Source organism: Neoarius graeffei, chromosome 26, assembly GCF_027579695.1.
Source record: "Neoarius graeffei isolate fNeoGra1 chromosome 26, fNeoGra1.pri, whole genome shotgun sequence".
Lineage (NCBI taxonomy): Eukaryota > Metazoa > Chordata > Actinopteri > Siluriformes > Ariidae > Neoarius > Neoarius graeffei.
In genome coordinates this window covers 50051494-50066628 of record NC_083594.1, presented here as the reverse complement: position 1 = coordinate 50066628, position 15135 = coordinate 50051494, and the positions used below count along the sequence as shown (strand labels likewise).

Here is a 15135-nt window from a genome sequence, read left to right as displayed (position 1 = left end):
AATAACAGGAGCGATTTGTGAAAAAATGCGATAATAATAATAATTCTTGAAAAATTAAAAAAAACATGTTCTCACCATCAAATACTATTATTCCATATTTTATTGCTTTTTTGTATTTTGGGGTTTCTTCTTATTCTTCTTCTTTTGGGTTTTTTGTCGGTTGGCAAACCAACTTAAAGGTGCATTACCACCACTGACTGGGCTGGAGTGTGGAACAGGAGATATTGGGGAAATAAAAATCTCTCATCTCATTATCTCTAGCCGCTTTATCCTGTTCTACAGGGTCGCAGGCAAGCTGGAGCCTATCCCAGCTGACTACGGGCGAAAGGCGGGGTACACCCTGGACAAGTCGCCAGGTCATCACAGGGCTGACACATAGACACAGACAACCATTCACACTCACATTCACACCTACGCTCAATTTAGAGTCACCAGTTAACCTAACCTGCATGTCTTTGGACTGTGGGGGAAACCGGAGCACCCGGAGGAAACCCATGCGGACACGGGGAGAACATGCAAACTCCGCACAGAAAGGCCCTCGCCGGCCACGGGGCTCGAACCCGGACCTTCTTGCTGTGAGGCAACAGCGCTAACCACTACACCACTGTGCTGCCTGGAAATAAAAATACAAACCAAAAAACTATATTATTTTAGTTATTTCTGTTTCTTTTACAACACTTGATGACAATTTTTGGGGTTTTGTTTTCAAGTAGAGTTTTTATTTCGTCCTCGGTTGGTTCAGCAACACGCTCCGCCATTTTGTTTTTCTCTACTCACGGTATATGAGCTGATATCCTCGTAGTCGAGTAGCCAATCAGAGCACGTGATTGCTCATACCCAGTGAATGTGGATAGAATAATATTATATAGACAGAGATAATGAGCTGCTATTGGATACCAGGATCTTATGAATAATTAACCAGATGTTAATATAAAGATATAGACTCAATTTTGTGGAATAACTGTTAAGTAGCCAGTTGACTTAACCTGCATGTTTAAGGACTGGCTTGGATTACAGTCATCTGGATTAGAAACGTAATGCAAGTACAGTGCTGACCAAGCATCCATCTCTCTCTCTCTCTCTCTCTCTCTCTCTCTCGCAGGTGAATTGCCATTGAGTTGCAGGGATGTGCAGATACAGAATGGTGTTGTATCTGATGGAGAGCAGCTTCTCAGTGTACAGGGCAAAGCACGCAATGTGAGACTCGTTCACCATAAACTCATTTCCTCAAACTCATCCAGTTACTGTACATCCCAGATCATCCCTCTCTCTCTCTCTCTCTCTCTCTCTCTCTCTCTCTCTCTCTAGATCTACTGTTCAGAGATGCAGACGGAAAGCCCAAAAGAATACATCACTCTCACAACCGGAGAGGGTGAAAACTTCTCCGAGGTTTTTGCATACAGGTAAAAACCGGATCGTTGGATTTCCAAGAAATGGAAAAATAGGAAGACGATAGATGGTGTTCGATAAAACATCATTTTAAAATTGTAATCCCCTGAAATGCAGCTCATAAACTTGGCTGTTATGAAGTGTTAATGTTCTGACAACATGACAAACCATTGGTGCTAAAGAAGGCAACTGGACTTGCTTGAAATCCTTGAAGACGTTTCACCTCTCATCCGAAAGGCTTCTTCAGCTCTATCTGACTAGTCGGGAGTTCCAGGTATTTATCCTCTAGTGGACCAAAAGCAACCTTAAAGAGAGTCATTGAGGTCACATGGGTCCACACCAAGACTCAGCTGACTTCAGTGACTCACATGATGGCAGAGAGAGCCATTGACCCACAGATCACCATAACAACTCTCTAGGGTGCTAACACCGTTCACGCCCAGCCTCCAGTGACCCTATCACCTACAGGATGATTGAGAGGGTCAACAGCCCATGTGACCTCACCGACCCTCTTTGGGTTGCTTTTGGTCCACTCGAGGATAAATACCTGAAACTCCTGACTAGTCAGACAGAACTGAAGAAGCCTTTCGGATGAGAGGTGAAACGTCTTCAAGGATTTCAAGCAAGTCCAGTTGCCTTCTTTAGCACCTACGGTTTACGATGACCTGGATGACTGAGAACCTTCACAAACAAACACGACAAAGCCTTAATCTGAACTTTGCATTTGCTCTTTAAGCATTTTAACATAGTTTTATTGCTGTTTCTACTGCTACAATTCATGATTGTATCAGTAAAACTATTTCACTGTGCTGCTTGTTATATTTATCGTCCAGGCTGATGGATCCCACGCAGTGTCCGTCAAATCTGATCCACAGAGAGGAGTGCCAGTGCCGGAGAGACTACACGGCCACTGGCTTGTCCACTTTCACCCGGGTCCGAGTGGACCTGAGCAAGATGACCATCATCAGTGAGTCAAATGCTCCTTCTCACACACACAGATGCTGCAGTAGCTTAAACAATGGTTGAGTAAAAGAAGTCAAATTTACACACATGCCTCAAACAGGAATTAACCAGGAATTACAGTGCTTATTAATTAAAGAATTGACGCATCATAATTTTTATCCGTTTATAGTTACATTTCAGGGGCGGCACGGTGGTGTAGTGGTTAGCACTGTCGCCTCACAGCAAGAAGGTCCGGGTTCGAGCCCCATGGCCGGCAAGGGCCTTTCTGTGTGGAGTTTTCATGTTCTCCCCGTTTCCGCGTGGGTTTCCTCCGGGTGCTCCGGTTTCCCCCACAGTCCAAAGACATGCAGGTTAGGTTAACTGGTGACTCTAAATTGAGCGTAGGTGTGAATGTGAGTGTGAATGGTTGTCTGTGTCTGTCAGCCCTGTGATGACCTGGCGACTTGTCCAGGGTGTACCCCGCCTTTCGCCCGTAGTCAGCTGGGATAGGCTCCAGCTTGTCTGCGACCCTGTAGGACAGGATAAAGTGGCTAGAGATAATGAGATGAGATGAGTTACATTTCATATTGCAGAATGTCCGAGACGTAGTTAGTTCCTGTTATCACTTACACTAAAGCAGCTGGAAACAGTTGTGGAAGTAGCTCCAGTGTCAGGAAATCCTCTTAGCATCGAGCCCCATTACACATTGATTATTTTCCTATTATAGCACGCATCCCAAAGTGTTTATTCCGAACTTATCAGCATATACAACTCAGTCCTGTTGTTCAATATAAGCATTATTAATGCAAGTATTGCTACAGCACCAGATTTTGCCCTTAGGTTCATTTCTCGCACCATGTGAACTCTGATTATAAGTGCACTATTATTCTCCAACAGCTGTATCTGCTTTCGTCCAGCTCTGACAGACTGCACAAACACACACACACACAGCTGATCTGGAAAGCCGCACACCACAGTGCACATCTGGAGGAAAGAGTACGTCTGAACTTCTCTACCCTACAAATAAAACGTGAAACCTCTTGCTGTGCCTCATCCCACGGGCTGGCGAGATGACTACTCTGCCTTCGCAGGAGTTTTAAAGCAGAAATATGACAGACGCCTTTTGTATCCAGTCAAATTGACTCAACTAATAGCTTTGTCATCAACACAAAAGGGTTTTTTTTCCATGCTGAACCATTTCAAACGAGTATTGCAGTTTCTGCAACATACATAACATTAGAATACGTTTTATAAGCAGTGGTGCTAATCCAGAACGTCTCCCTGAGGGACAGCCATGGCGTAAGTGCCTTTTCGCACATGCGTCGTAGTCACAAAGTTATGAAATGGAATAGCTCTTAACGGACCCTCTCGTCACTCCACTTGCGATTGGATGGCCGAGACAGGGATGTACTGCGAAAGCAAAACATATGGCTCGTGTTCCATGAGAAGAACAGGAAATAACAGAGATTATAGAAAGGCCGTGTTGAGTGGCAGTGCTTCTGGCTTCATAGCTGATATTTTATAGACAAACACATGCGATGGGAAATACTAAGCATGCCAAACCATAAGTCGTCACCTTGATTTACTTATACTGGAAATTACAAAATAACCTGGAAGATTATACCTATAGAAATAGCTAATATAGAATACAGGAGGTGAGTTTAAAATAAGCAGTGTTAAAGATCCATGCTAACAAACACCAGCGCATTCCCTTACAAAATAAGTGGGTTTTTTGGTACCATTACTTATTGGACATTGCCATGATAGTTTTATTATGGTTGAACCGTGGCCTGTTGAACTCTACCAAGATGACACAACCACAGCCTTTTGGACACCACCAAGATAGTAGGACTATAGGTTTTTTGGACAATACATTGGTAGTAGAACCATGACCTTTTGGGCATGTTTTGGGGTGTTTTTCACATAACCATGATTGTAGTACCATGACCTTTTGGACACTACCATGACAATGTGATCATGAATTCTTGGACACAACCATGATGTTAGTACCATGGCCTTTTGAAGATAACCATGATAGTACCATGGTGTTTTGCAAACAACCATGATGGTCGTACCATCACCTTTTAGACACTACTGTGATAATGTTACCATGAATTCTTGGACACAACCATGATGTTAGTATCAGGGTAGAACCATGGCCTTTTGGACAAAACCATTATGGTAGTATTATGGCCCTTTGGATATTACCATGATGGTACTACCATGGTGTTTTGCACACAACTGTGACTGTAGTGCCATGACCTTTTGGACATAATCATGATGGTAGTACCATGACTTATTGTACAATACAGTGATAATGTTACTGTGAATTCTTGGACACAGCCATGATGTGAGTACCAAGGTACAACCATGGCCCATTGGGCATAACCATTATGGTTGTATGATGACCCTTTGGAGATTACCATGATGCTACTACCATTGGTGTTTTGCACACAACTATAATTGTAGTACCATGGTCTTTTGGACATAACCATGATGGTGTTGCAGTTAATTCTTGGACACAACCATGATGTTAGTACCAAGATATAACCATGGCCCACTGGGCATAACCATTGTGGTTGTACCATGGTCTTTTGGAGATTACCATGATGGTACTACCATTGGTATTTTGCACACAACTATAATATACCATGACCTTTTGAACACTACCATGATAATGTTTCAATGAATTCTTGGACACAACCATGATGTTAGTACCAAGGTACAACCATGGCCCATTGGGCAAAACCATTATGGTAGTGCCAATTGTCTTTTGAATATAACTATGATGTACTACCATGGTGGGGTTTTTTTTTACACACAACTATAATTGTAGTACCATGAATTATTGGACACAACCATGATGTTAGTCCCAAGGTAGATCCATGGCCCATTGGGCATAACCATTATGGTAGCATAGTCTTTTGGAGATAACCATGATGGTATTACCATGGTGTTTTGCACACAACCAGGATTGTTGTCCTCTGACCTTTCTGATATCACCATGATGGTGTGACAATTAATTTGTAGATGCTACCATGATGGTAGAACCATGTTTTTTGACACAACCAAGGTGGTAGTATCATGGCAGAGCCATGATGTTGGTAACTCCCACGACAGTTTTACTATCTGGTAGAACCTTGGCGTTTTAAACAACCATGATAGTCATACCATGAATATTTGAAGACTACCATGAAGGTAATTCCATGGCCATTTTTTTGTATCATCATGATAGAACCATTACTTTGAAGATGGTAGAATGGTTGTTTTTGGACACTATCATATTGGTTGAGCTAAAAGTTTTTGGGTACTGCAGTGATAGTAGGATGATGGTACAAGCACATTTTTCTAGATGCTACTATGACGACATGGCCATATTTTTGTGAAATCTTAGTTTCAAAATTTCTTCCAACTTCAAATAATCTAAACAGAAGAGCTCTTTCTTCTCATCAAAAAAAGAGAGAAAAATAAGAGAATTTTAGGAGACCAGTCAAAGCCTGAAGGTAAAAAGAGCTGGGTGTGTGAATGGGCGTATTCCGTATTCCCACCATGTGACCTATTTAAGTCAGAGAATGCTAGCCTGGCATCTGGAGAGGTTAATGACACTAATCTTCTCCTCAGCGGAGGAATTGTTTGGAAAGTGGGGTCATGAGCAAATCCAGAATAAACATGGTGGTTAATTACAGCTCTGTCTAATGTCAGTGAATTGGCAGACGTAGTGCCCTAAGATTAGCGTTAAAACACACGTAGCCTGCCCTGCTGCGCTAACCTTTGCCTGCGCTTGCCCAGGATTCAATTAGGACAAAGTGTGAAGGGGTTAATGGTTTCAAGATCGCAGTTTGTGCTTGCTAAAAAGCTCATGATTACAAGGCAAGGGCTTGATTGGTTCAAATTGCCCTCGCATTATGTTTCACTTATATATCACTTATCCTGATTATACCATAGGTGGCAACCTCTGAGAGGAAAAGTGGTCAGATTTGGGACTATTTATAATCCACGAGCTCTAAAATAACTGGACTACAAGCTTAACTAAGTGTTATAAATACAGCAGATACAGCAACTAAGCCACACACACACACTCTAATTCTTGCTGGATAAGTTCTTCCTCTGTTTCTCTCTCTCTCTCTCTCTCTCTCTCTCTTTAGCCACAGACTGGAAGTACTCATACACTCGAGAAGGTCATAAGGTTCCTTTCGCCACAGCAGGAGACTGCTACAGCGCCGCCCGCTGTCCACAGGTGGGAATGACTTCTCTGGATAATTAGGCATTCTGGGAATGTAATAGAAAGCTACTTGAGATTTGATCAAGGCTTTGTTGGCATGCAGTGAATAAAACTCATGTGGGTGGCACTGGCTGGAAACGGGTGATTAAAGAAGCTCGTAAGACATGAGAAATGTATGGAGTTTAAGAGGAATGTGTGTGTGCATTTATTGCAAGTCCCACCTGATCAAATTTAAAACCAGAGATCTATTTGAGGGGTGGCACGGTGGTGTAGTGGTTAGCGCTGTCACCTCACAGCAAGAAGGTCCTGGGTTTGAGCCCCGGGGCCGGCGAGGGCCTTTCTGTGTGGAGTTTGCATGTTCTCCCCGTGTCCGCGTGGGTTTCCTCTGGGTGCTCCGGTTTCCCCCACAGTCCAAAGACATGCAGGTTAGGTTAACTGGTGACTCTAAATTGACCGTAGGTGTGAATGTGAGTGTGAATGGTTGTGTGTCTCTATGTGTCAGCCCTGTGATGACCTGGCGACTTGTCCAGGGTGTACCCCGCCTTTCGCCCGTAGTCAGCTGGGATAGGCTCCAGCTTGCCTGCGACCCTGTAGAAGGATAAAGCGGCTAATGAGAATGAGATGAGAATGAGATCTATTTGACATCTGGCACTCACTTCTCAACTCTTTCAAGCGTCCTATATTTTGATATTCGTGTTCTTTCTCGTGCTTTACCACACTCGCTCTTTTTCTCTTCTTGATCATGTTCCTTCGTCTCTCAGGTCCCCAGAGCTGAGAGAAAACATTCTGAAACAGACTTTCTTTCATCCTCTTTTCCTTTACCCGTGTCACTGGAGAGGAAGCATCGCTTGGAGCTTGTCACTGCATCCCATTCAAACAGTACCAATGTATTTCTGTGAATTAAAATTCTTGAATTCAGTCTTTTAGTTATTTCGAGCCAGCAGTTCATTCATTTATTCATTATTCATTCATTCATTCTTATTCATTTTTAGTGGGTACTACCAGGGCTGTTTCTCGGAGTCACTTAGGACTCGTCAGCCAGCAGGGGGACCCATAAAAATGTAGGACACATTAAACAAAAATGTTGAATGGCTGTGTAAGTATTCACCACCCTGGGTCAATAATTGGTCGAACCACCTTTGGCCGTAATTACAGCTAGGATATGTCTCTATTTGAGTTGGACATCTGGATTTGGATGTTTTTTGCCCATTCTTCTTGGTAAAATTACTTAAAATTTGTCAGAGACCAATCGTAAACAGCAATTTTCAAGTCCCTCACAGGTTGAGAAACAACCTTGGATCCGATAGTTATGTCCTTTATATTTCACAATACCATCACAATGAAAAATATTCACTAATGGCTGACTATTTCTGTAAAAAAGACACCTCTAACATCAGTCCTGTTTGAAGTTCTGCTTATTGAATGTATTTCTGTTATGGATCTTCAGGGCCGCTTCAGAATCAACCTCTCAGGAACAGGCTTCCAGGTGGCTGAGAGTACCCAGTGGGTTTCCCAAGGGAACTACGCCGTGGCGGACATCCACAAATCCCAGGTACATCATTCATAATGGCACAAAAGTACCAAGCGAACATGCTAACAATCCATGAATCTGCTCTTGTGTTGAACCAAATCATTTTCCTATGACAGGGCTTTCCCCAGAAAAAAATATCAGAGCGGTGCTACTGATGCGGCCTGGCTGGGAGGGCCCCAAAGGGGGCTGGGGGCATGCTTCCCTGGGAATTTTTTAAATTAGAGACTTTAAATGGTGCATTCTGGTGGCATCTAGGTCTGATTTAGGCACAATTCAACATTATTAAATTTGCTGTTTTTTACCTTGTCAAATATACAAGGGGCAAAGTTAAAGGGCAAAATTAGATTTTAAATGAAAACACTTTGTAGCACGCCTCTTTATTTTCCAATTTCAGGATGCCAGGAACAGAATTGAGGTCAAATCATGTAACAGTGCCATCGAGCGACCAGCACCTCGAACGTGGTTTTATGTATGGTTGCAAATGGCAGTCAGTGCACACAGCGAAACCCTTTATTTTCAAGTCAAGTCAAGTTTATTTGTATAGCTCTTTTAACAATAAATATTGTCGCAAAGCAGCTTTACAGAATTTGAACGACTTAAAACATGGGCTAATTTTATTCCTAATCTATCCCCAATGAACACACCTGTGGTGACGGTGGCAAAGAAAAACTCCCTCAGATGACATGAGGAAGAAACTTTGAGAGGAACCAGACTCAAAAGGGAACCCATCCCCATCCGGGCAACAACAGACAACATGACTATAACATTAACAGTCCTAACAAAGTCAGATTCGTTGATGCTATAAACCCCCACCGACGGAAACCCGAGCACAAAACCGTTCACGACAACCATAGTCCCAAAGTCAGCAAGTCAACTGCAGTCCCCAGCCACAAAAGCACCACTGCAAGAGTCCAGAGCGTCCTCCAGGCGCGACCCCCAACTGTCCACATGGGGCCGTCCTCCACAGGAGCGATGCGATGAGACCCCAACCAGACACAAGGCACCAGGATGGATCAGGCAGGTCAAGGTTTTCACGTCTAGGTTGAGTACCAGGATCATCTAGACTTATATATTACAATATATTCCTATTTCTCTAGTTATTACTCATTTTCAGAAGGGAATAGGAGATATTTAGGTGCTGAAAGTACTCTACATTGTTCAGTTTATGGTATTGATTTGTTTTTTGGTGTGCAAGTGACAGTGCGGAGCTGATGTTACACAGTGCGGTGGAGTGCCATGTGTCCACGCTTTGTGGAAAGCCCCGCTATGACCTTCTGTCATTTCCCAAATCTTCACTTTCGAGTTCTTGACATCTCTTCATACACCTTATCAATTCATACCCTCCCTGACCTGAACGCACTTCTTCTCTCCATGCAAGTACTCATTTCCTCATTTCTCTCCGTCTTCTGGTGCCTCAAGTGCACAGCCAGGGAGCACTATTGAGCATTTGCCACAAGAAGACCTCCATTTCTGTGCTTGTAATTGAAGTCAGTCAGGGGCGCCTTTTTTGGCAGGGAGTGAAAAGGTTTGAAATGAAAAGCGCTCCACATGCAGAGGAAAGAGGACAGCAAATCTGTTGTAGGAAGTCGAGAGCTGCAGAGAACCCTACTGATAGGATCATTATGCCGATGAAAGCCTGCCTATTTCTCGCGTGATGCTGTTTCCTGGACTTCATGTCTCTCATTGTTATTTGTTCATGTTATACAGCTTTGAGTGATGCCAAGCAGAGTTACTCTTCCCACCCAAACTCTTTTCATTCTTTTATTTCGATGATAGAGTGATCATGTGTACGATAGTGCTAACACATAGGTCTAATAATGTATTCGAAGGAGCGCATGAATGGAAATCATTTGAATTGAAACTTTTGAGCTTCTGACCAGACAATCTTTATTATTCTATCCACATTCACTGGATGGGGCGGCACGGTGGTGTAGTGGTTAGCGCTGTCGCCTCACAGCAAGAAGGTCCGGGTTCGAGCCCCGTGGCCGGCGAGGGCCTTTCTGTGTGGAGTTTGCATGTTCTCCCCGTGTCCGCGTGGGTTTCCTCCGGGTGCTCCGGTTTCCCCCACAGTCCAAAGACATGCAGGTTAGGTTAACTGGTGACTCTAAATTGAGCGTAGGTGTGAATGTGAGTGTGAATGGTTGTCTGTGTCTATGTGTCAGCCCTGTGATGACCTGGCGACTTGTCCAGGGTGTACCCCGCCTTTCGCCCATAGTCAGCTGGGATAGGCTCCAGCTTGCCTGCGACCCTGTGGAACAGGATAAAGCGGCTACAGATAATGAGATGAGAGACATTCACTGGATATGAGCAATCGTGCGCTCTGATTGGCTACTCTACTACTAGGATATCACCTCATATACCGTGAGTAGAGAAAAGCAAAATGGCGATGCGTGTTGCTGAACCAACCGAGGACGAAATAAAATCTCTACTCGAAAACAAAACCAACAAAAAAGCAACAAAATTTGGAATGAAAGTATTTGATGGTAAGAACGTAGCTTTTCTTTTTCAAGAATTATTATTATTATTATGGCAGCACGGTGGTGTAGTGGTTAGTGCTGTCGCCTCACAGCAACAAGGTCCTGGGTTTGAGCCCCATGGCCGGCAAGGGCCTTTCTGTGTGGAGTTTGCATGTTCTCCCCGTGTCCGTGTGGGTTTCCTCCGGGTGCTCCGGTTTCCCCCACAGTCCAAAGACATGCAGGTTTGGTTAACTGGTGACTCTAAATTGAGTGTAGGTGTGAGTGTGAATGGTTGTCTGTGTCTATGTGTCAGCCCTCTGATGACCTGGCGACTTGTCCAGGGTGTACCCCGCCTTTCGCCCGTAGTCAGCTGGGATAGGCTCCAGCTTGCCTGTGACCCTGTAGAACAGGATAAAGCGGCTAGAGATAATGAGATGAATGAGATGAGATTATTATTATTATCACATTTTTCACAAACTGCTCCTGTCATTTCGCCGGTTTGTTTACATTCTTCACCTTTAAGCATTAAAATTTGTTGAATTTTTTTTTAGACTGGTTCAAAAGCTCAAAGAAGTTTGAAAATTCCAGAACTGAAATGTCCAAGGAAGAATTAAATAAATGTCTAAAGCTATTCTATACCTCGGCACGACAGCAAGATGGCAACACTAAAGTCACTTCGTGCAGCCATCAATAGGTTTTTCAGAAGTAAATTATTTGGGCGGAGGTTTTGTTTCAAGTTTTTTTTTTATCGGATTTGATAATAATAATAATAATAATAATAATAATAATAATAATAATAATAATAATAATTGCTCTGTTTCTCAAAATCCAGTGACTGTGGATAGAATAAAACAGTTATTCCACTCAATCACATTGTACATGGCTTACAGCTCATGTATGACTTGATTTCGTGGAATAATTGTTAAATATTCCATGTTTTATGTGCTTTGTAAATACAGGAACAGTGACATGCAGTGTTGTTCTTGTTTCACAGGATGGCAGTAGAGTGACAGGAATGTGTGGTGGCTATTGTGGCAAATGCACTCCGGCCTCCAGTTCAGGCCTTCTCATCCAAGTTACATGAGTCTCAACCTTCTTACAGGTCCCGACTTACATTCATCATTCTTCTACACATTTGCGTGACAAATTAAAGGAAAAATCCAACACTGCACACTGGTTATGATTGTACAAGTCTCGAGACAAGAATTGTACTGTCGAAATGATCACTGTTCTTCCAAAAGAATGTAAAGGCCATAGCATTTGATTTTACATCATTTTTTGATCCTCATAAAACCATTTAGTGAGCTCTTGTGCATCACGACCTTAATTTTTCCTTTAATTTGACACCTGTCTGTATCTTTTCGGGCCTGGGATTATGCAGCTGAGATCGTACCAAATTGTAAACCTCATGTATACGGTATAATAAGGGTGCTGAAGTGACATCAACCTTGAAAGTAAACTTTTAAGATTTATAACTCATCATTTTGCTTATGTTCTCACAAATATGCTTACATCCAAACGCATCATATTTTCATGGCTGATTTTTCCTCAGGACGTTCTCTTCTCCTGGAGTTCTTCTGTCCACGTGGTGCTAAAGACAACAAAGACGATGAAGAAACGTCCCTCGTCCATCACCCGACTTCCTGCTGTATGTTTGTAAATATCAGCTGATATGTACATCATATCTAATGTACAAAACGTGTTGAATTATTTATTATATTCCACATTTATTTTTGTACAAGTATTTAAAAAGCAAATAAAGCCATTTGTGGATTGGCGCCTGTTCAAAACGCAGGCTATTTGTTCATGTACAGTCATAACAAAAGATGTCACGTCCTTCATCGATGTACGGATTGTGGTTTTGTCTCGCATGTCGTGCCGAGTTTTGGGTTTTATAATAAGTGCAGTGTTTTTCTTTATTGAAAAAACTGTCTTGAGTCAAGATAGGTAGGACGTTAAGAAACCAGCAGCTAAAAAAAAAACCACACACACACACACATGGGAAAAGTATTTACCTCTTACGCTTTCATGTTGGTGTCATACATACGACCTGTGGATGTTGAAGAGGACTTGTTGAATTTGTGAGTCTTGTAGAAAGGAAGTCATGTTTTCCTAGCTCAGTTTAAGCCGGCTTTACACTGTCACAGACAAAAAAAAAAAAATCACAAAGACAAAGTTCTGGAGGGGTCGAGAACCAGATCTTGCTGATCAATGACTTCAGCAGAATGTAGCTTTCTTTAATCACAGGTCTATCGCAAGAGGATCTTTATCATATACTGTAATATGACATGAAGAGAATATGTTTTCATCATACAATCGGTTATAGAATTCAGCGAAGATTTTTGGGAGCATCTAATAGTCTGTGTGACAAGTACTAATCTTAAAGGACCACTGAAATCACACAGGCTTAAGTTAGTGGAGGCAAAATGGAAACTCAGGATAATTCTCGAGAATAAAGCAGCGAGAGGAAGTAGTGATTGGCTGTACACAATGATAAAGGTTGGCAAGACTTCGCAGTGACCGTGTAACATCCTGGATTCTGAACAAATTAACAGAATACAAATGTTAACGGGAGTCTGAGAGGAAAAATGGCATGGAATAGTGTCGACAGTGAAAGGTAGTGTGTGTGGGGGGTATATTAAAGGAATACTCCAGTGTGTCTCATCCTCATCTCTCCTCACCACATCTGTAGTGAATGTGTTAATACGACAGACAAAAAAAAAATCATTCCCAGTACTGAGAAAAAAAAACTAAAAACTTAATGTTCATACTTCTTATAGAAGTCTAAAGGCAGATGTTGGATTCCGTCAATAAACGTTTCAATCATTTATTCTCCCATTAAAAAAATACAACAATTAAAATGTTAACAGTAAGACGAAAGTGAAGAAAGTCTTTGCGAAGGTGTGCTTATGGAGTTTTATTCAACTTTCCTAGCTAGACTGCCTTTCAGATTAAGTGTCGGGCCTAAAAAGAATTTTCCCCGACACCCAATTATTTTTGTTCAGTGGACCGAAAGCTACTGAATTCGAATTACAGACTTCCAATTTTATTATTTTTTTTAAATAGAACAATTAATGAATTTAAGGCCACATGGCCCTAAATTCTCCGCTATTTTTTCCTGCTTCACCATGACTCAATACAAGATACTACGTCATGCATCACGAGGTGGGCTTTCCCCGTTCGCTCAAGGCATTGTGGGATACAAATTAGAAACAGGAGAGAAAAATGGAGGACGTGAGTGTGTGAATGAAACGTGAAAGACCGACTACAGGAATGGAAAGAAAGCGAGAAGGAAAGACGTGATGTTATATACGAAAGAAAGGAAACGCAGGACCAAACTAATAAATATGGGCGCTCAGCGAGCACCTCGGTGTGATCAGCTGTGCGTTTAGCGACAGAATGATGGAACTGTCAGTGCACGGGCAAATGTAAACCTGCGCATGCGCACGCACACACGCACGCACACACACACACACACACACACACGGACTTCCTCTGTCTGCTTGACTGCACGAAGCGAGCGATTTCATGCACATTATTTGCTTTAATCCTCTCAAATTAAATAACTTCCCAGCCACAGAATGGCCTGTTTTTTTTTTTTGGGGGGGGGGGGGGGGGGGGGGGGTTAAAGATATTACAGAAATAAACATATATCACAATGACCACATTTCGGAGGGAACTAAATTTCACCGATTTTATGAAATCGAACGGCTGTCTCGCTTTAAGTAAATCAGTAAAAAGTAGTTCCAGTTCCGTTTAATTTTGTCCATTATATCAGTCAACGGTTTTTCATATCTTTTCTCAATACGGGTTGAAATTCGTGTTCGCCGTAATTGAGAATCAAACATACAGTACAGGTGCAGTGGATCGGGATGAGGTTGGAAAACGCTGGAATATTCCTTTAATGGAGTTTGATCACAAAATGACGTGTGTTCAGAGAGTGTGAAGGTGAGAATGTAGGACAGTATAAAGAACCCTTCAGCATGTCGTCTGGAGTTTATTAACCATACTGGGGTTTTAAAAACCTGAAAAACGACGACATCATAGAAATAAAGGCATCAGGTCTATGAGAGCACTGACAGAACCGAGAAGAAATGAAGATTTTGGAGTCTGAATTAGATTTTTTTTTGGAAATGATCCATGAAAAAAGTTTTCTCTTTCGATATTTAATATTTGATGCTTTTACACATGTTTATTGGAGGAAATGTTTACTTCAGGTCAAGATGATGCTTACTATTAGCCATCACCAAAATTCTGGGAGTTTTGTAAATGAAGCCCACAAACTGGATGGTATTTGGTCATTTAAAAATAATTATTAAATCACTAAAAATAAAAATAAAAAGCACTGATCCGGAAATTAGAAATACAGAAAATATCGACAAAAAAAAAATCTGAAAATAAATGGTGTCTGTGTGTTTGTTTCGTTTTATTCCTAAATACCTCACACATTCTGTTCAGTTGTTTTATGTGCTTATTTTTGTGATTTGATTTTTTTAATCACATATTAAATTTAAAATTTTATTTTATTTTTCGTTTTATGTTCTATCAGTCGCAGGGTACGTCTCATTTTCGTTTTTTTCCGCTGTTTTTTTTAT

The 15135-nt window shown here is 41.9% G+C and overlaps 1 protein-coding gene across 2 annotated transcripts in view; it reads left to right on the top strand.

Annotated features, from left to right (window-relative positions):
- Nucleotides 1–14117, top strand: part of LOC132874422 (A disintegrin and metalloproteinase with thrombospondin motifs 9-like) — a 109926-nt gene extending 95809 nt beyond the window's left edge. For both annotated transcript variants that reach the window (XM_060910596.1, XM_060910594.1), the window contains exons 33-39: nucleotides 1103–1197; nucleotides 1309–1403; nucleotides 2223–2356; nucleotides 6477–6568; nucleotides 8001–8105; nucleotides 11535–11642; nucleotides 12093–14117. In XM_060910596.1, the coding sequence (XP_060766579.1) occupies nucleotides 1103–1197; nucleotides 1309–1403; nucleotides 2223–2356; nucleotides 6477–6568; nucleotides 8001–8105; nucleotides 11535–11624 (611 nt within the window). In that variant the 3' untranslated portion in view covers nucleotides 11625–11642; nucleotides 12093–14117. The remainder of the gene's footprint in view (nucleotides 1–1102; nucleotides 1198–1308; nucleotides 1404–2222; nucleotides 2357–6476; nucleotides 6569–8000; nucleotides 8106–11534; nucleotides 11643–12092) is intronic.
- Nucleotides 14118–15135: the final 1018 nt, after the last annotated feature.